Source organism: Patella vulgata, chromosome 1 (assembly GCF_932274485.2).
Source record: "Patella vulgata chromosome 1, xgPatVulg1.2, whole genome shotgun sequence".
Lineage (NCBI taxonomy): Eukaryota > Metazoa > Mollusca > Gastropoda > Patellidae > Patella > Patella vulgata.
The window spans coordinates 68781711-68804111 of NC_065879.2; the positions used below are offsets into that span (position 1 = coordinate 68781711).

Below are 22401 nucleotides of genomic sequence, written 5' to 3' on the forward strand. Positions count from 1 at the left end.
ACCAAACACCCCTAATATTTACAATGGATCAGTCAAATCTTTACTTCCGGAATTTAGATGAAGACCAGTTATCCAGGCATCGTACTTCATTTTCATAATCTATGTTGGACAAGCGAGACTAATATACACATAAAATGGCGTCTGGAGCACTGTTTGGAAATGCAAGTGGACGAAGCCAGAGTAAAAATCTGGTGGAATTCCGGGCTGGAAAGATGACTTTGAGGGATAAAACGGTGACAGCAGATAAGAGGAAGGGTTTGGTTTATGTTTATCAATCAGACGATTCGTTGATGCACTTTTGTTGGAAAGATCGCACCACTGGAACTTTGGAAGATGTGAGTTTTTTTCGAAATTGCTTTTTCATGACGAGATAAATCAGAGTTAACCCCCTTTATTCGTATTTTTCTTTCTCTCTCCTCACTTATTGTACTCTCAAAATTAAATTCTGTTACTTCTTTAAAATTTTAACAATCTGTCTAAAAGTTACACACACTGTGACTGTTACCGTGGGCGTGGATTTAGGGGGCGGGGGGAGATTACATGTCATTTTGGGACTCACGTCATTTGGGACTCAAAAAAAATATGACCACGACATTTGGGACTCGGGTATACGACGTTTGGGACTTTGGTATACGTCGTTTGGGACTCGGGTATATACGTCGTTTGGGACTCGGGTATACGACGTTTGGGACTCGGGTATACGACGTTTGGGACTCGGGTATACGACGTTTGGGACTCGTATCGGGATAATTTATTAGAAATAGGCCAATTCAAAACACAAAAGAAAATATTTATTAACATGAAACACGTGGTTAGTAAAAGGCTCAACCAAACGATAAAACATTATTAGTTGCACTTACGGTTCTTTGATAATCATCGATACCCCCCCCCCCCCCCCCTTGATTGTAGGTATTCAGTTTTACCAAATTCAATTTGATCCACTCTGAACCGAGAAGATAGCGATTGAATTTTGGGCCTATGGTCTGGATAACTTAATTAATGTTTAATTAATAATTTAGATAACATTTCAGGCCTAAAGAAAGACCTGCAATTGGCAGATTTAGCTCTTGCATAATGTATGTTTATGTACTACATATAAACAGATTCAATTTTGTTAGTCCCCCAGATTAGATAAATGAGGTCATACCTGGAAATTTGTAATTGATCCAGGTTGAATTTTAGTGTATTCATCAGTGAATGTCAACACTTGCAAGCAAATGAAATGAAATGGGGTGTAATGTCCTACTGAGTACTGTTCTGCTCTGACTGGGGTAATGAAGATGGGCACTTGCAAACAAGTAAATGCATGAGGCACAGTAAATAATCAGAATGTCTATCACTACATTCTGATGACACTGAAGACATTTATAAGCTGCCATTGAACAGTACATTGTACCAATGTGTAGAATGGTTTAACAGTTAAAATGGCATTCAACTTTTTGTTTTAGTTTTAGGCCTATCATGGATACATGTTTGATAAGCTATAACTTAGACAAGCTTTCACTAAGTTGAGCTTAGGCTCAAACAAAGACAAGTTGAAATTATATCCACTTTTGTTATCAAATAAGTTTGTAATAAATTTCTTTCCATTTTTAGGATTTGATCATCTTTCCTGATGATATTGAATTTAAGCATTTAGCTCAATGTACAACTGGAAGAGCTTATCTACTGAAGTTTAAGAATTCATCTCGTAAATATTTCTACTGGTTACAAGTGAGTAAATGTAATAAGCTTCGTCAACAAACATGTCTATTGTATTCTGGTACTAGTATATGACTCTCGTACAAATAGATCCTGTTCATTCACAAGAGAAAAAACTATGGAAAATGACTGCATCTTTAAAAGACTTTGAGATTGTAATGAATATGAGCATTTGGTTCTGGTGAACGGATCAAGTCTAATAATATGACACCTGTCACCAACAATGTCTGGCACAAATTATCAGATCAAGGGAGATTTTTGATTTGATAACTTTCTGGCACCTATATGTGAAACTGGAATGTGATTATATGTCCAAGGGTTGTTTTACATGGATTCAAATATTTTATTCAGGAACCAAAGACTGAAAAAGATGAAGATAATTGTCGTAAAGTGAACGATTTTTTGAATCATCCACCTGCTCCAGGTTCTAATAGAAGCGCTGGTGGTAGCGGAGGTCTGCCATCTGATTTATCTGGATTGGGTAAGTTAAATGTTCCTCCACCTAATAAGCCCACACTAATTTAAATAAGTTAACCACTGTTTGAACTTGCCCTAGATTGTTGCCCTAGATTGTCAAGTAAGCTTCACTTGAAGTATTATACCTTGAAAGATATAATAATTTTGGTAACATATATGATTTTTTTCTGGTTGGTTGGACATGATTTGCAAATGATGGTTAACAACTGTCAAAGAAATATATCTTTTAAAAGAGATGAAAATAAACACTTAACATACATGTTCCAAATATTTTAAGACGTGTCACAGTTTAAATAGTAAGAATATATGGATAAATAAATAAGACTTCCGATTACATGTATGTTTGTTACAATGTATTTGTTTTTATTTGTAGGTGATTCTGAATTACAGAATGTTTTAAGTGGAATGAGTCAACAACAATTGATGCAGCTTCTAGGTGTTTATTTTCATTTCTAGAATATCATTAACGTAATATGTGGTTTGAACAACTCCTAGAAATTGCCCCTAGACTCGAACAGTTTTATTTTCGGTGGTATTACATAGGTATTACTAATGGAATTTAGAAAACAGGAATAAATTTCAAGCCCTCAAAAGTTACAAGACTGGCGAGAATAGATATAGCCCCCCCCCCTCTTACCCCAATGTGCTTAAAAGGGAGACAACTATTTTTAACTGTACATGTAGTCTGTTTCTCTAATGTTGTATAAAGCTACTTATTCAGAATATATATTTTAAAGATATTATTTTGTTCTGCAGGGGGAGGATTAGGTCTTGGAGGAGGGGGATCAGGAGGATTATCATCTCTGTTGGGACGTCCTAGCAGTTCTCAATCAACTACTTCGGAACCGTAAGTATTAGACCAAAGAACAATTATGTTCTTACACTATGGGTGATAAGGCCAATTTATTAATATGTTATTTAATTCTTGTCTAAATCTATTTTCTTTTAATAAAAACATTCTATTAAATCTCTGTAACATTTTTATACGCCCACATTGAAATGTGGAAGTATATTGCCGTCGCCCCCGTCCGTCTGTCGGTCCAAAATTTATATGCATTATTTAAATTCGTAAAACAAAAAAGCCTGTCAAATTTCAACAATTTCTGTAGATTACTTCCAGAGTTGAGACCGTTGTTTCAGTTTGTAGAACCTTGTAAACCCTCAAATGACAAAATTTATAATCTGATCTGTATGGAACTGTCTTGTAAAGGCCCCCAATTACCTACAAAGGAATAAATATGCGACAACCCTTGACGACCGCTCAGACGATTTAGCTGCTGTGGGCGTATGTTTTGTTGCCTGGCAACCTATCTTTATTATATGGGGCCTGGTCGCTGTGTCATAACAAACTACATTAATATAAATAATATAGATTTAATAGTATGTATTTATAATGTGCACATTTAATATGCGTATGCTCGTGGCACAATATTGTCAGCTCTCCACATTTACTGGATAAAGTTAATATGATGAAGCAAATAAATATGAAAGCTATAAATTTTCCATGGGACCTCTTGACCAGGCCGCATTTTATTATTAGGGTAGCTAAGAATAGCAATGGGTACAATAAGCTGGTGACCTTATCAACGAATAGTGAATTGTCATCCCACATTACTTCAACTTTCCAACCAGGTCCTATTTTATTCTGGGGGGTTGGATGGCTGAATGGTTAGCGTGCGCGCGCTGTATCATAAAGTCTGTCATTGAGTCGACTGGCGTGGTTTCGAATCCCCGGTTGTACGTGGCAAGGAGTAGGGTCGCCTGTCCAACCTCGTGGGTTTTCTCTGGGTCCTCCGGTTTCCTCCCACTGCTAAAGACCCCTACGCGCAAGCGAATTATGTAAATAAAATTAAACCATATGTTAGTCCCGAAATGACCTAGTTTGTGTCGAGTGGACGTTAAATCCCATTTCTCTCTCTCTCTCTCTATTTTATTCTAAGATTAGTCCATAATAGCAATGGGCACACGAAGCTGGTGACCATAGTGACCAGTAACTAAGGGTTGAAACAAGAAGAAAGGTTCAGTTTCAAGTCTTGAAGCTGTTAAATCCAATAAATTTGATCCTTGAAAGGGCAATACAATAAACTAAATGAATATTTCATAGATACATCAATATTAGTACCACTTCCTAGTTGGACTTTATGAAGCATTGTTACTGGAGAAATAAGCTATTCAACGAAGAAATAGGTGTGAATCTCCATTTTTCACACCATGTCACGTCAAGAGCAATATTTAACTTTTATAATGTCTTCATGTATCCTATAAGCTTACTAAAAATGCATTTTCATCTGTAAATACTGAACTGAACAAAATTAAATAAAAGTGTCTTCAGGAAATCAACATGATATTCTTTTCCTCTATTTTATAGGGGTGTACGACTATCAAGTTCGCGAAGCAGTACAACAGCAGGGGAGACTACTCCCACAACAACACGTCCTGCTACAGCTGCTGCTTTACCCAGTCCAGCTACAACATCTGCTGATAATAATAGTAGTGCTCGACAACAGATACAACTTAGTGATCTACAGAATATTCTCTCTTCTATAAATGGTATGTAATTTATACTAAGAATCTGCTGTGGTCCCCTTAATTTAAGTGAAGGAATGACCATGTTTTTTGCCGCATTTGTTGGTTTAATTTAAAGGACAATATTGGTGACAGTCATTATTACATATGTGATAGAACCGGTTAAACACGTTCCAAATATTATTTTATCACAGAGATCATTGCTACGATAGATGCGTAATCAATGTTTCAACAATCGGAAGTGACGAAACCAAAAGGAAAACACGAGTTATCCCTCTATATAACTGACTGAAGTGACGGGTGGTAACAGATACATGGGCGAATTTCTGCTCACTAATAATTCCTTCGAAGACCAAAAGTTGTTCTGTGAGACAGTGAAAGGACTGTTGAAACATTAATTATGCATCTATCGTAGCAATGATATCTGTGATAAAATAATATTTGGAACTCTGTGATAAAATAATATTTGGAACGTGTTTAACCAGTTCTATCACATATGTGATAATGACTGGCACCAATATTGTCCTTTAAATCTGTTATGCATGCCTGGTATTAGTTAGTATTTGATATTTAGAACTTTGTGTTGGACATGTTTTAAAGTATCAGAAAAACACTGTACCTTTAATGATTCAGAAAAATGAAATTATACATTGTTTAAGTTTTTATAAAAGATCTTATTGTAAATTATGAATGTTTTTTGTCCAATTGGCTTTGTATTTCCATGTAAATATATTATTTCTGTATATTTCAGTGCCACCAACTGAAGAAAGGGACAGTAAGTTTAATAAATTTTGATATGCCCGCATTTAGAATTTTCTCAGAATTACTGCCCCTGTCACTGAAATGTAAAGTAGTCTCAGATCAGAGTTTATAAGAATAGTATTCAGCTGACTGGGATTGTTTTAGCAGGTCATGAGGGAGAAGTGTCTTGAATTTCAGAGCCCCACATGAATTTAATGTGAAGATATTACACCTGTCACTTCAAACACACTGGAGGGGGGAGGATGGATGGCCGAATGGTTAGAACGTGCGCGCTGTACCGTAAAGCCTGTCATTGAGTCAACTGGCGCAGTTTCGATTCCCTGGTTGTACGTGACAAGGGGTAGGGTCGCCTGTCCAACCTCGAGGGTTTTTTCCGGGCCCTTTGGTTTCCTCCCACTGCTAAAGACTCCTACGCGCAAGCGAAATATGGAAATAAAATTGAACCATATGTTAGTCCCAAAATGACCTGGTTTGTGTCGAGTGGACGTTAAACCCCATTTTTCTCTCTCTCTCTCTCTCTCTCTCAAACACACTGTACAGACCAGAGCTTTTGAGAAGCTTTTTTTTTAAATCAAACTTTCTTGAATAACACAAGTGAATTCTTTTCTTTTCCTTATTGCTTTTTGTAGATGATATATTTCACATAGTGTAATTTACATTATAAATTGGATCTTATTCACAGGAGTTGATCTATCCCAAGCATTGAATCCTGAATCTATGATTCCAATATTGGCTAATCCTGATATACAGAGACAGCTGGTGCCATATTTGCCTGAAGGTGAAACTCTACCTAAAACGGAGGGAGAACTACGTAATACTATATCATCCCCCCAGTTTCAACAGGTACTGTACCATTATTCACTGTCCTCACTTTATCTCTTGAAATGACTAAAGACCTGGAGAAACTATTCATCAAACTTCTGTTAAAAAAATAGTTCTTAAATTATATGAAACTGGATGGGTCAATGGTACTTTTATGAAAAATAAAGAATTTTTGGAAATATATACTTTTTATAAAATATAGCTTTGCATGAAATAATATATAGTGAAATTTATTTTCTGTATTACAGGCATTGAGTTCTTTTAGTTCTGCTCTACAATCAGGTGATCTTGGTCCTCTGATGACACAGTTCGGATTAGGGGAGGATGTAGCCAATGCAGCTGCACAAGGAGGTTTGTAATACTGTAACTGTTTAACCAAAGTAAAAGTACTCTTAATTATCTTTTTTAAAAAAGGATTTATTTAATATACTGCATATATATATACTCTTCAAGAAAAGTAGGGGATATTCAGAAACAATACAAACTGTGGAAATGCACTGCTGTTTTTATTAGAGGTAACCAGTGTATGTTAATAACAGGCCAATTGCCTACACGTGAACATAAGCAGTTCATATGGGCAGCTTATCTGATGGCCCCATTTCACTCGCAAAGAGATACACCATCAAAAGTGCAAATTTTTTTTTTTGATTTTTGTCTTAATAATGAGTAATTGCTCCACCAATCCTCAGACATCCAGCAATTCATTGTGGCATGCTCCTAATCAACTGACCCACTCCTCTTGCAGTGCCACGGGCAATTCTTGCAGTGTTGTCCATTGACGTCGACTAACACGTCTCCCGATCAAATTAAATGTAACAAACAAAAGCAAAGATACGCTAAACAGTAAATCTTATGCAAGAACCGATAGGTAAGCAAACATGGATAGATAAACCATTTGACAATGAACCCCTCCCACGTGTAAGGAGCTATTGGGTGTCGCATGTGCAGCTCAGTGGTTCTGTTGGGGCGACAAGTTCTTCATCTGTGAACATACTCTCAAAGCATGTCAGATGTCCATGGCTATTTATCACATCGCAACCTGCATAGCTATTAGCATTTCAATATCCCCTACTTTTTTTGAAGAGTATATAATTGTGTTAAAGATACTACTGCAACGGTGTACTGAATATCATTGGCGATGGGTGGGTAAATCACTTAAGATTCATAACACGTACCTGTCATTTTTGTTTTGTAACATAAAATAAAGTTTAAACCAGAGACCCGCCTTACACACAATACAAAACTGATATAATAAAACTGCGGACAAAACGAACTACATAGACATTGCAAGAAATAAACAACAAATATCGAATCATGTGAATAGATCAGGTGAATCAGCCGTACATTGCGCTGTACAGTCCGTGAACAACTTCACTAAAAATGAAAAAAAAAACCAATGATTTGCAAGTGCAAGATAAATGTCATGCACTGGTCTTGATGGTGGTCGTCTTTTGAATGGCAATAGTCTACCAGTTGACGTCAGGAGTTAAAAAGTCAATTTTTTCTTCAAAACAACAATAAGGGCAACAAAGGTGTTGGCAAACCAAAACATTACATTGGTAATTACTCAGTGTATAAGCTAATTAAACTTGTTGATGGCATAACAGAGATACATTACTTAATAGTTCTTATATGATGAAACCATCTCATCTGTATGTGTAAAGTGTTCATTATACAAAAAGATCCTGTCCTCGCTTACGGGAGGGGGGGGGGGGTGGATGGCTGTATCATAAGGCCTGTCATTGAGTCACTTGGCATGGTTTCGAATCCCCGGTTGTACGTGACAAGGAGTAGGGTCACCTGTCCAACCTCGTGGGTTTTCTCCGGGTCCTCCGGTTTCCTCCCACTGCTAAAAACGCCTACGCGCAAGCGAATAATGGAAATAAAATAAAACCATATGTTAGTCCCGTAATGACCTAGTTTGTGTCGAATGGACGTTAAACCCCATTTCTCTCCCTCGTTAACGGGAGCCACGGTGGCTAGGTGGTTAAGATGCTGGCTCACTAGCCTGGAGGTCGGGTGTTCGATCCCTGCATTGGCCGAGAAGGTTCATTCTGATTTTCCGATGTGGTTTCTCCTTGTCAGTGGTGCAGAACGGAGGGACTGACAAGGACAGCTGTCTAGTCCTTCGGATGAGACGAAAAACCGAGGTCCCGTGTATACATTAGAATGCACGTAAAAGATCCCTTGGCAGTTGGAATTCGATATAAGATTAGGCGACAGTGCCGCTGCCGGGGTAAAATTTCCCTCATAGCACACTGTATGGCGTATGCCCGTCTTCATTAGCCCAGTATAGGAGTAGGACGTTAAACCCCATTTCGTTAACGCCCTGTTGGTGCATGAAATTAGAACGTTAAACCACATATCATTGTGTTTCACAAAAGAAGATTGACTTACTTTGCAGCAAATTAATAATGTTTTCAGGTTTGCATATAGCTTCACTAAAATAAATCATTTGAACTTCTGACAAATGAGTTTTACATTTAGTTATAGGTTGTGGGTTAAATATCTAATTTAATCTAATTTATTTTGTTTTATCAGATATGGAAGCGTTTGTAAAAGCCATGCAGGAAGGGATGAAAAAGGAAGATGATAAAAAGGATGACAAAGGCGATGAAAAGATGGAGCATTAAATAAAATAAAAAAAACATCCAAGTTTATCTTAAAAAGAAGTTTGAAATAAACAATAATGAATAAAATCTGTACTGTTTTTATATGAGTTTATCAGTTTAATAGATTGAATTAATTGCCCTGTAACACTGCTCACAACCAATATTGAAGGCTGTAATTGGTATGGGAATTGTCTGTTGTTCGAACTGGTGTTGGCAGAGAAGTCCCTTGTGCGATTTGTGTTGGCCAAGAAAGTTCATTGGGATTTTTGAGCTAGTTTAACCCAAAACTGTTCAACTGGTCTCATTTGGTCAGCGCTATTTTAGTTTTCAAGCACCTGTTTTATGGAATAATCTACCATTTAGTTTACGATGTTGTACATCTCTATATTATTTTAAAAAACAACTTAAAACACATTTATTTAATTAGGCTCAAAATAAGAAAGGGATGAAAGAACCTGTGACAATTGAAATTAGAAATAAGAGTAGGCTGCTGTTCGGACTAAACGTCCCTCATAGCATGGTGCAAATGCCCCTGGCCTTTAGCCAGCTTGGTGCAGAACACACTGATCAGCAGTGAATTTTCGCTAGGCCTCTACAATCACTGATAAGGATGACATCAATGCGACTTAATGAGCCAGAAATATTAACTTTTTTCCTGCGACAAATTAAATTCTAAAACATTTTTTTTATGTATTGGAAAAATAAAGCCGTTTGAAGTATTTGTAGGTAAAGATTATTTCCTATTTAGTGTAAATGGGTATTAAAATGACTAAAAGGCAGCATTCTGCCCGAAGCAGTAATGTCTTATGTAAACAATGCACGCGCCATTCAGCCAATGATTGACGCCGCGTGCTGTGGCGGCACGTGTTAAGGTAGTCATCTTTGACAGAGATATTACTAGACTCGTAATTCTCTGTGAAACAGATTGGGTGCAGAAAAGTAGTATGTTAAACCCCCATTTCATTCAGTATAATTCGTACTTCCATCTATTTGTTAAATTTTCAATACTAAGTAATAGTTCATCATTGAGTGTAAGTACAGATGAATTCTCGAACCTTAGACACCACACGAAAAGACAATCGGTGTTTTCACCGTAAGGATAAGTTTCTCATATAAATCCAAATGATATAATCTTATGTGACAGTTAAAAGCGTGGAGTACCAAAATAGACATACTGTATTATAAATTTTATACCACAGAATCTGGAGAAACTAACTCCTTAAATCGTGAAGGAAAGTTAGGCAGTAAATCGGCTCACAATCCACTAAAGATCGCAGGCTAGCAATGCCATCTAGAGTTGATTATGGTCTGAATAAGGTAATTAATGTCTAATTAATAATTTAGATAACATTTCAGGCCTAAAGAAAGACCTGCAATAGACAGATTTAGCGCTTCCATAATGTAGGTTTAATTTGAAATAATACCCAAAAATCTTTTAATTCGATGTGTTCACCTTTTGCATCAGTGTAATCAAATTTTATTTCTAAATAAGTTACTAAAAGAGGAATACGAAAATTCTGAACAAATTTGGCAATCATGGAACAGCTCATCACATACATTAATAATGAAAAATTAATCTCTGAGATGTACAGAATAGTAATAGTTATAATTTTTGTACAAATTTGGCATTCGTGGAATATCGATCACAGAAAAATAATGAAGAATTTATATATCAATTAAGAAAAATAATAATTGCACAATCAGATTAATATAAAAATAATTAAATAATATTTAATATTAACAGATTTTGATAGAATTTGTTTCTTTTTGGTATCACACAATCGACGTCTCGTATTAAAAAAAGCAAATTTAATCAACTAAAAAAGCAAATAATTAATCCATTTTTAATTCTAAATATTTAATCTAGTGAGAAACAAAATACCTATTAGAAAATATTATCACCTCCTTTTGAATAAATAATACTGTTTAAAATGGCGATTGAAACTGTAACAGCTATTTTTACATGAAATAATATATCCAGGGCAGGGGCGGATCCAGGAATTTTTGCAGGTGGGGGTTTGCCAGGTTCCTGAGACAATGTACCCCCCCCCCCCTCCCGCATGGTCTCTATCGTCATTTTGGCGTATATACATACACATTGAGCTTTTTAACAGAGAAATTCAAAACCTCGTTTGACGTCAATTTTTATTATGAATTAATACAATGACATTGTGATTCAATTTCATGGATGCAAAGCATTAATTGTGATATCACATAATGTCTATATCATTATCTCGTGCTTTGAGTGCCCATCCTGCCTGTCCCATATCTGACGATAAAGGATAAAGCACACGGCCGAGAAACATTTCTCATAAAAAGTTTTGATTTACAAAAAAAATTATGTAGCTGAGCGGGGGGGGGGGGCCTGGATCCGCCCCTGCAGGGAGTATTCACATTAACCAGAAAATGGCTCCATCTGGTTTCAACCGGTAGCCTGAGTTGACTCTGTATCTCTAAGAGTCGACTCATTGCAAGGGTCTCCAGTTTGGCAGATATACATCTGTTAAGTTTTCTTTATCATAACACTATGGTTCCTATTTTTATACAGACTACAATTGATTCGTCCAGTTATTTTCTATTGTTCCTGTGCAATTCAGTGCTTTTCAACAACCCAGATATACTCTTTGTTTTATAACCTTTTATAATCAAAGTTATGGTCAATATTTGTAGCCAAAAATGTTTAGGTTAAGTTCAATATTTGTAAAAAAAAGAAGAAAATGTAAAGTGCCGAAACAAACAGAGAACTGAGTCAAACTACAACACCGGGTTTGCGAATTTTGTTCTGTTCTGTTGGTTTTTTTTGCGCCGATTTTGTCGTAACCTTATTAATCACAACTTATTTGTACAACACGGCGTTCATCTATATTGTAATTGTGTAGAAAGTAATATCTTTAACGTAGAATCGCCATGGTATATATTATGGTAATCAGCTAGTCTCTGAATACACACTATTGTATTATAATTGGTTTTAAGGATGCATGACCGGTGAGGGTCGAACACTGTTGTGACCTCCACTACCTGAAAAATAGAATAAAAGTATTTTTGTATTATTATGAATATTATTATCATCAGAATATACATAGGTCTATATTGTTGGAACACCTCCCCCCAGACACACCACCGTTCTCCCCTCCCGCTTTGCTAGAAGGGTTTGATCGTAAAATTTAAATTTCTATTAAGAAGTAACAAGTTTGAATTCAGTGAGTACACCTCCCACCCTTACACACTCCCACCTTTACACACTAACTACATGACATAACATACCCTCGTTAACTTTAAAGGAGCTAAATCGCTAATATTTTGGACCTAGAAATTGGCACAAATGGGTCGCAACACATATAATAATGTAATATGAATTTATATAAACTGTTTTACATTCAATCGTGTCCGTTTTACTATGAATTGTCATCAGTTATGTTCGGCGAAATACGCCAGAAGTCACAACCGCAAGTCAGTTTCTAGCGTCTGGTTATTCCAGTCAACACCGATATTATTTATTGCGCATGCTCTTCAAATAAGAACATGATATCACCGTTTGACATGACTTGTAGAATACGTCTAGCCTCATTCTTTCAACATCTTGTTGCAAATGGCACTGAAACGCATTATGGTACACGATTCGTGTACCAATGGTAAAATGTTTATTTTGTCTTAAATATTGGATATCAGAAGCCCATCTTTTCCAGATAAGATCACAACACCAATGCTGATTTAAATTGCAAAAGGATTAGTGTTTTTAATGTCGAAGATTTTGGATGATGTTGAGTTACGGACTTAGCTACTTTAATATGACTTGTCGATACGGTAGTACCTGGTCGTGATCTGAAAAATACAAAATATAATTCAATGCATTAGTTCTAAATCTAATGAGGAATCCCGGTGTGAAATGGGAAGGATTAGAGTTTAATGTCGAGTCAACACACCGAGGATATTCTGGGACTAACATGTGACATTCAGGGGCGGATGCAGGAATTATTGCAGGAGGGGTTTGCCAGGTTCCTGAGACAATGTATCCCCCCCCCCCTCCTCCCGCATGGTCTTTGTCGTCATTTTGGCGTATATACATACACATTGAGCTTTTTAAACAGAGAAACTCAATACCTCGTTTGACGTCAATTTTTATTATGAATTAATACAATGACATTGTGATTCGATTTCATGGATGCAAAGCTTTAATTGTGATACCACATAATGTCTATATCATTATCTCGTGCTTTGAGTGCCCATCCTGCTCACATCTGACGATGAAGGATAAAGCACACGGCCGAGAAACTTTTCTCATAAAAAGTGTTGATTTACAAAAAAATTTATACAGATCCCCCCCCCCCCCCACGCGGGACATATCAATTTGCGGCGCCTAATTGTTGCAGCACGGAGTAAAGGGGGTGGAGTGGGGGTAGTAGCATTTCAAGTTTACGCCATTTCGAGTATGTCCGGGATATTAATGACAAGGAGTAGGATCGCCTGTCCAACCTCGTGGGTTTTCTTCGCGTCCTTCGGTTTCCTCCCACTGTTAAAGACCCCTAAGCGCAAGCGAATTATTGAAATAACATTGAACCATATGTTAGTCCCGAAAGACCTAGTTTGTGTCGAGTGGACGTTAAACCCCATTTCTCTCTCTCTCTCTCTCTCTCTCTCCCCGGGTTTTATGCATCGATTTGAGAGAAATACAAATTGGCCATTGGGGTTTGACGCATATCTTTATTTTATTAATTTATTTTCACTTCTAGAGCTGGAGTCATTAGATGTAACAGAAGAATATCCACACAATACTGGAGTTGAATTAATCACAGGGTTACAACTATGATACCTCATAAGTAAACCATGAACATGACTTTAATTCAATACGTACGAGTAGTTATCGCCTCCGACAATATCACTTCCATTGTTGCAGCACATGCCCGATCCACCGCCTCCACAGTTCCCTAAACAGAAGCGACAACACAGGAACAACAGAAGGGCCAACAATGCTACTCCAAGTAAACTTAGCATAGCTATAGCTGCTGGCGACTTCAGGAAATCTTCTGAACTCGATGAAGCTTCTACACTCGCCTTTGCGTCTGCTCCTGCTCCGGCGTCTGCTTCTGCGCCCGCTCCAGTACCTGTTCCAGGATCTTGAGTAACGGGGACTATAATAGTGTTCACAACTTCAGGTGGTTCTGAAAATAAAGACAATATTATCACAATACCTGCCCCAGGCGTCATAAAATTGGCAAAAACAGAATGATGCTAGACAAGTCCTTGAATTAGCGTGTAAGAATGTAAATATACATGTATGGTATATCAAGGTTGTGGACTCTCTAAAGGCCACAATTTTGATTCGATTTTGATGAACTTTTAATTTATGTTTATATCACTAAGACATTGATTCCTTTTGATGATCGCGCATATCCGAACTTAACTTCATTACCTTTATTGTTCGAAAATGCGCATTTTTAGCTTCTGGACCCGCTAAAAGTCACAATTTGTATTCAATTTTAAAAAACGTTTCAATATATCACCGTCACATATCAATGAAAGTTGAGTTCAAATTTGGTAAAAATCTAACCCGAACTGCCGGACAAAATGGCCGCCCTTTGCACGCAAATAGCGTAAAAGTATGTAATAGCAAGGTTGTGGACCCTCTGGAAGTCACAATTTTTATACGCCCACATTGTTATGTGGACGTATCGTTTTATTGTCGTCGCCCCTGTCCATTCGCCCGTCTGTGTGTCCATCCACAATTTTTATCCGATTTTGATGAAACTTTAAATTTATGTTAATATTCACAACGATCTTGGTTCCTTTCGATAATCGCGTATATTCCAAAGTAACTTCCTGGATTATGTCCCCTGATTGTTCGAAAAATCGCATTTTTAGCTTGTGAACCAGCTAGATGTCACAATTTGTATTCAATTTTAAAAACCGTTTAAAAATATCACCGTTACACACCAATGAAGGTTGCATTTTGTAAAAGTCTGACCGAAACTGCTGGACAAAATGGCCGCTCCTTTAACGCAAATAGTGTAAAAGTATGTAATACCAAGGTTGTGGACACTCTAGAAGTCACAATTTTATTCGATTTTAATGAAGCTTGACATGTATATTTATAATCCAAAGGTCGTGTTTCCTTTTAATATTTACGCATATCGGACTGTAACTTCTTGGATTATGGCCCCTGATTGTACGAAAAATTACGTTTTTAGCTTGTGAGCCCTCTAGAGGTCACAATTCATATCCAATGTTAAAAAACGTTTAAATTTATCACCGTTACATCCTAAAGACGGTTGAATTCCAATTTCGTGAAAATCGGGTCAAAACTGCCTGACAAAATGGCGACTCCTTGTACGCAGATAGTGTAAAGGTATGTCATACCAAGAATGTGGACGCTCTAGAAGTCAGTCACAATTTGTATCCGATTTTGATGAAACTTAAAATATATGTTTATGGCCCAAAGATCTTGGTTCCTGTCGCTATTTGCGTATATCAGTCCGTAACTTCCTGGATTGCAGCCTCTGATTGTACGAAAAATCGTGCTTTTTAGTTTGTGGATTCTCTACAGGACACAATTTTTTTATCCGATCTTAAAAACCGTTTAAATATATCACTATTCCACCAAAATGGCCGCTCTTATCCGATTTTGATGAAACTTAAAACATTTCTTTATATCCCAAAGATCTCAGTCCCTTTCGATATTTGCGCATTTCAGACCATCACTTTCTGGATTATAGCCCCTGATTGTACGAAAAATCGCTTTTGTTGTTAGCTTGTTCTCTATCCATCTCATGCAAAATGTGGGCGTATCTTGCCTGGCAACCACTGGTTTTGGGATGAACAAGAATAATTGTCTATGAATGACCACAGGGTATTATCGCATGGTTCCATGCATTTAGAGTGAAACATACCTTGATAAACAACATCAAAAAGAGTTGTTGAATATAAAGTCCCAGGATAAATTCCCTTGTCTATAGCTTTTATACTGCAGCTGAAGATAGTGCCGTAAGGGATCCCGCTCGTTGCCAAATCTTGTTTTAATCTTATGGTTCCATCCCCCAGCACTCCTATATAAGGATCGCCACCATTTGAGCAGCCTTCTAAATAATATTCAATTCTCCCATTGGTCTTTTCCTCAAAATCTTTATCTGTAGCAGCCACCTTTCCAAGAAACTTTCCGACGGGATCGCCTGATACGATATCAGTACCCTTGTAAGCAGCCTGATCAAAGAGAGGAGTATTGTCGTTGTAATCCCAAATATTTATGGTAGCGGTTGCGGTTGCGGTTGACGTAGGATCATCTGGAGGCGTACCTGATCCAGCCTTATCTTTCAGGGTCATCTCCAGTTCAATATTCTTTCCGTCGACGTTGTCGGGCTTATCTAATGGATAATCGCCGACTAACTGTATCTGGCACTTGGCCGCATCAATAACTTTGAAATATTTAGCCTGTGGTCCTTTTATCTCTAGAGTAAGTTCATCGCCCTGATCCGGATCAATACCTCGGCAATCCAGATCTATTATTCCTGTGTCTTTCTGTAATCACAAATATTTCATTTTAATACTTTTTCTATATATACGTCTTAGCTTAGGCCATAATTATGGTTCAATTCGTCGGCCTGATTCGCTTGATTTTGCACTTATTGTTTTAAAACCACGCACCAAATTAGGATTGATTTCGACTACCATTTAAATGCCTAATTAAACAGGGCTGACAAAGTCTTAAAGGATGATATCGATCTATTCTTGTCTTGGGTTACATATATAACGGTCGTTTCACATTTTGATTAATATAATGTTACTTCTATTTTACCCCGTGTTACTGGCCTTTTTAGCTGTATAAATATATAATTTCTAAGCTTTATAAATATATAATTCTTGAGTGACATTTAGCGATTACAATTTAAATGGAAAACAGTTAGTGGTTATACAGCATGATGTTTCGTATTCTTGAGCTTGAAAACAAGAGAATACCGACAAACATGTTGATAACCGGAATTACTATGATCTAATTGTCATTATAGTTAGCCTACCTCTGAAATATTAGCAAAATATTTATCTCCTTTACTAAATGTGGGTGGTTCATTGACATCCTTTACATTCACAGTTAAAACTTGAGAATTTTCAGCTAAACAGCCATCTGTAGCTCTGAATGTAATCCGATATTGCGTTGGTTCTGTTTCGTGATCCAATTCTTTACCCACTTTCACAGTAGCTTCTGTAAACAGAAACATTTTCTGTACAACCAAATTAGTAATGAGAAAAAGTGCCTAATCTAATTAATATTACATTTCAATTTCATTTCGTTGTGTTATGCACCTGACTTCTGTGAGTTTATAAATATATTTCTGGACGGCGGCATTATTGGAAACGCCGAGATTTCATTGGCTGTTTATAGCACACATGAAAGTATTCACTCATAAACTGCACAAGCCATGCCAAGGGTTTAAGTGCAACGTAAGTCGGATTATTGTCCGTGATAAAGTCATCCACATACCTTTTCCAGTATCAGAAATTTCTACAGTAAAGAAATCTCGGTTTCCAGAAGGCTGTACGGTCCACGTGAGGTCAAGAACATCGCCACATTCGTCATCCGTGAGTGTCACCTTCAAGATTTTGTCATCAATTTTTGCGGTCTCTTCAACGTCTTCAGTAGTTGGTAAATTATCGAACTTTGGTGGTTCATTCATATCTGTGGAGAACAAAACACTAATATGTTATAATCTAATCTATGCTTGAAAAATGACGACAAATACTTGTAGAGTATTAAAAGCAAGTAATGCAATGGTTTTAAAAAGTGGAAGGCGGGGAAGACAACAATATACACGGGGTGATCTACACTTATCGGGAAGAAATCATTATCTCAAGATAAGCCAGGTTTTCGAAATGATCTGCTTCAACATATCCGAAGCGACATGCACGCAAATGAATGTGTCATCGTCAAATCATTAATCAAATCTCTAGTATCCCTTTAATATGACATCTACACAATATTCCATTTGTCTTATTGTATAGACGTTACCAATGTGCAGTATAGCTCAGTTAGAGAAGGCGTGCCATAAAATACCATGTCATTTCATTTTGTATTATTGTATTGAGACCTTTGGAGCATGAAATATATAGATATACTTTATTTTGGGCTCTTCCGAACAAATTAATAGTGATATTAGTGAATATTCACAAATAGTAGGCGTGGTGATATGGTATTATTTACGCCAATTTTCTCTGTTAAACCTTAATTAACAACAAGTAAACAGTTTATAACTTACTCTATACCGGTATATAAGTTTGTGATTTCAATTAAACATAATATGATAGTAATATGTGTGCTTTGATTTAACAACACACAACCAGACCATAAACTTACTTGTGTTTGTGATTTGTATTAAACATAATTAGATAGTAATGTGTGTAATTTGATTTAACAACACGTAAGCTATAAACTTACTCTCTATATTAACCACTATAGTACAAGTGACTGAATTTTGATGATTGTCTGTGACTTGAACAAGCAGTTCTCTGGCGGGTTCACGATCAACAAATCCCAAATTCATAGTCGTTGTTATCTTGCCGTCAACTGAAAAGTAAAGCAATTTTCGCTAATTGAAAGCATTAATCTCATCCCCAATTCGTAAAAGTTTGTTAGCTATAGGAAATATTCAAACAAGAATTAATATCAGGTGTTGTAGCGAAATAGAGTAATAGACTGAACTGGATTTCCGAAACCAAATCCACTAAGTAGAAGGTAACTAGAAATCAAAGGTCACCAGTCTATGGTTACCAGTTTGGTAGCTACTCACATTATGTCTTAACTAATTATTGGTTGACAAATTGTAGAGAAGTCTTATCACGCACTCAAAGTGAACGAATGATAGGTTTATATAAAAAAGAGTTATAATTTCATAAACATTTAATTCTGGGTTGATAACAAAATAACACGTCTGTCACTCCTGGTGGAAAGTTTCTCTTGTCCATATAAGGTTGGTTCTCGACGTCATTAGGTTTAGCAACTATTCATCATAATTTAATTACGTAATATTTGTCCAATTAAATAATTGACAGAACCGTCTCAATGAAACTGTCAATGTTAAAAGACTGATTTAGATACACATTGGACTCTTAAGAGGGCATATAATATGTAGATTCGTTAGGAGATACCGTTGAGGTTGAAGAGACACCACCTGGATTCAGAATACCCCGTTAAGTCACAGGAGAGCCAGTAAACCTGTTCTGTGAAATGGTAGGGTTGAGAGAGTATAGAATGACTTTATTGTAATATATACTTGTAACCTATGTATCCAGTGCTTGATATAAAATGTTAAAACGAACTGTTGCATTTTTGTTTCTGGTAGGCAAACGTCTTAACTACTGAGATAGTAAACTGTAAATTCCACATCTAACCAGCAACGCATATTGCTACATCCACGTGAACTGGTATCGATGGTATTGGTAGGACATACTATAAAACCCAATTAATACTAGGGAAAGAGATGATATTTTGATTTATATATCAACATATATCCATAGGTTAACAAAATACAGCGACTGGTCATTTACCTTTTGGTTTATCAAAAACACACCATTTCCTCTCAGTATTTTCAAACTGATATCGCAATTGCATTTTAATTAAATAAAGCGTAAATTTACCAGATGATGCCATTGCTAATTATCTAAATTTAGGCATGTACATTTCGAACAGTTAATTAATCAAGTACAGTAATTATTAGGCTATTTAGTGACATATATCCGGTTGAGGGGGTATTATCCTTTAAAAAGAGATGAGCGTATAGATATCTTTAGGTACGCATTTCAATTCAAAGGAGAAGAGCAAGCTGGGTAAGAGTGAGAGACTGAAAGACATTTTATTTTTTAAGGAGACTTATGTTTGTAAACCGTGTATCCTGATTTATATAAAAACGTACATAAGAATAAACTTGTGTTCATAAGGTTTTGTTCCTGAGTTTGTAACAAAGTCTCATATTTAGTCTATCAATAACACGAATCCAAGATTTGAGGGCTGTGAAATACCCAGAAGATCATTGGCCAAAGCAAAGTAGGCGTAGCAGGGATGGGGTAAAATAAAATGTCAAATTTGTTAAGCATTGTGGTTGCGCTTCCATGTTCGATCGGCTATGCTACACTTGGATGGGGCATATTCCTGAAGCAATGCCCCGAGAAATCCCTCTCTGGCCATTGCTGGATTAGCTTCTGATACTTGCGCTTTTGAGGGAGTGTGTCTATTCTTCCCGTTTAATCAAATCTATCCCCAAACACAGCAACATGACAGCCCTTCTTTTAATCAGGGTCGTTTCCTAAAACTTTGGACAGTGTTTAAGGTATTAAAAACGGTGAAAGTGTTGTTCGTCTCCAAACAATATTGTTTACGTTATATACGTGTTGATAGCCTCGTTTGTCACACAATTAGTTTTTCTGCAATATTCTGGTTAATTGGACATGATAAAATCGTGAGTCATGACGTTATGTTATGTAAACACATTTGGTCCAATTTGGAGCTCTGTTTGGTATTGTTACGCAGTTAGCTATTGGTTGTTAATCAGACTATTGACCAATCATAATTGCTTTCTTTACAGCAGTGAGTAGTGGGATTAACTCTAATCAAACGAAACAATGCGAGGAGTATAGGATGGGATGCTTAACGCAGTCCGGCTCAAGCTACCCGTTCAAACCCCAAAATATGACGGATGGGCACCTGCTATTTTGGAGAAGTGACCAGTAACTTATCAAAGTTTATTTTGAGTCTTCACACCTGGTTAATAAAATTTATTAAACAATATTTCAAGTGTAATTGCATCCTCCGAATCCCCAGTGATCTTATTCCATTATTCTCCACTCTTCAGTCTTCAGTGGGGTATTCGCGTATCAAAATTATCATTATCTTCCCTTGATCGTAGCCTGATTCTACGAACCAATCAAAAATAATTTACAAACTAGTCTTAGCCTCACTGTTTTCGTTCACATCTTGTTCAATTGATTATGAGAAAGTTTGCAAGAAATTTAATATAAAAGAAGTGCCATGCACACAAAAAGATGTCATAAAGCATATTTTGAAGGGAAAGATGTTTTTATGTCTGCCAAATGAGACAGTGACCAAGTCGCTATGCTATCAAGCGTATCCTATTATTGGTTGATAAAAATATCAAGGGCAGATAATTTGGAGCGGAATGAGATCACTGGGGATACCGAGGATGGTGTAATTGTACACCATTAAGTGTAATTCTCCTTGGTCCGGAGTGCACGAAAGTAAGGATCTAACGGGAAAGCCCCTTTCTCAAAACATCGGTCTACTTGGTGACTGACTGCTAAGATAAACAATTTATCGAGATGGCACACCATGAGTGCGATATGGCGTATGACCGTCTTCATTAGTCCGGATGGTGCATGAAATTAAAGATATTAAAATCGATTTCATTTCCAAGTCTCTAATTAGCTATAAATTGACAGGTGTCGTGGACGAGACAAGTAATTCTTACTCTTTCTTATTCCATGAGTTTACATGGCTAAACAAATTATTTATCTTCACTTTTATTTAGCAATACTTACATCTACCAACTCGAAAAGCCGGAGTGGCACCATTTGGAGGCCTACTCACTAAATTGAACTTAACAGTCGTTTTATCTTCATCTTCAACAACTATTGTATGTATGACTTCCCCAGCTCTTGTTAGTGCACTAGCGTCAGCTGATACGGTTGCTGGAAAAAACATTAAATCAGTTCAAATACATAGTATTATATATTATTGTAGATTTCAGATAAATGGTCTTACATTCTAATAACTTAAATTGCTCATACAGTGGTTCGCAATTATCAAAACAAAACAAACAAATGTATTATTGTGACCACTATAAAGAAATATACAAATGAAATGGGGCTTAATGTCCAGCTGTTATGCCCCAACTTGGCATGTAGACGGGCATACGCCATGCACTGTGCCATGAGGGGAATTTTGCCCAGACAGCGGCTTCATGGCCTAAACCTACTCTTATATCGAATTCCAACTGCCAAGAGAACTTTTACGTGCACACCAATCTGTGCATGAGACCGTTTTTTTCGTGCAATCTGAACGACTATTCGTTGTCCTGCACCACTGACAAAGCGACATGAGAATCATTGCAGAAAGGTAGCGCTGAACAGAAGTAAATGCTTTCCATTTTAAGCATTCCCCCAGCTCCACACAAAAAAATTTGAATAACTTACATTTATCTGAATCTGGACAAGTAGGATCCTTGTTCTTCTCAACATCAATATCATAAGTTTTAACAACGGATCCACCGCCATATTTGTCTATACATCTAACAGTTACAGTATACTTTGATATAGAACGATAATCTAACTTCTGTCTGCCATTGTAATATACAGCGTAGCTTGCTATAGAGTTGAATAAAAAAAATGTAAAGTAAAATACGAAAATAAAATGTGAAGTAAAATACGAAAATAAAATGTGAAGTATATAAATGAAATGAAATTGGGGTTAAGGTCCTATTGTTCTTCTGCTCCGACTGGGATAATG

At 36.7% G+C, this 22401-nt stretch overlaps 2 protein-coding genes across 3 annotated transcripts in view; one reads left to right on the forward strand and one right to left on the reverse strand.

Moving 5' to 3' along the window:
- The first annotated feature begins 96 nt into the window (after nucleotides 1-96).
- On the forward strand, nucleotides 97-9002 carry LOC126822582 (proteasomal ubiquitin receptor ADRM1-B). Its single transcript, XM_050551545.2, has 10 exons — nucleotides 97-335; nucleotides 1597-1713; nucleotides 2053-2182; nucleotides 2552-2614; nucleotides 2935-3025; nucleotides 4547-4728; nucleotides 5456-5479; nucleotides 6149-6309; nucleotides 6537-6639; nucleotides 8830-9002. The coding sequence occupies exons 1-10, from the start codon at nucleotides 135-137 to the stop codon at nucleotides 8919-8921; spliced, it is 1164 nt and encodes a 387-aa protein (XP_050407502.1). The 5' UTR covers nucleotides 97-134; the 3' UTR covers nucleotides 8922-9002.
- Nucleotides 9003-9304: 302 nt separating this feature from the next.
- The window catches only part of LOC126822372 (protocadherin Fat 2), a 58868-nt gene continuing 45771 nt past the window's right edge, over nucleotides 9305-22401 (reverse strand). Inside the window, exons 15-23 of one of the 2 annotated variants that reach the window (XM_056101361.1) lie at nucleotides 22089-22259; nucleotides 21435-21584; nucleotides 18322-18450; nucleotides 17371-17565; nucleotides 16907-17091; nucleotides 15785-16409; nucleotides 13753-14059; nucleotides 12712-12722; nucleotides 9305-11918 (exon numbers count right to left, since the gene is read on the reverse strand). In XM_056101361.1, coding sequence (XP_055957336.1) covers nucleotides 11869-11918; nucleotides 12712-12722; nucleotides 13753-14059; nucleotides 15785-16409; nucleotides 16907-17091; nucleotides 17371-17565; nucleotides 18322-18450; nucleotides 21435-21584; nucleotides 22089-22259 — 1823 coding nt within the window. In that variant the 3' untranslated portion in view covers nucleotides 9305-11868. The remainder of the gene's footprint in view (nucleotides 11919-12711; nucleotides 12723-13752; nucleotides 14060-15784; nucleotides 16410-16906; nucleotides 17092-17370; nucleotides 17566-18321; nucleotides 18451-21434; nucleotides 21585-22088; nucleotides 22260-22401) is intronic. The other variant, XM_050551255.2, reaches the window with a different exon arrangement.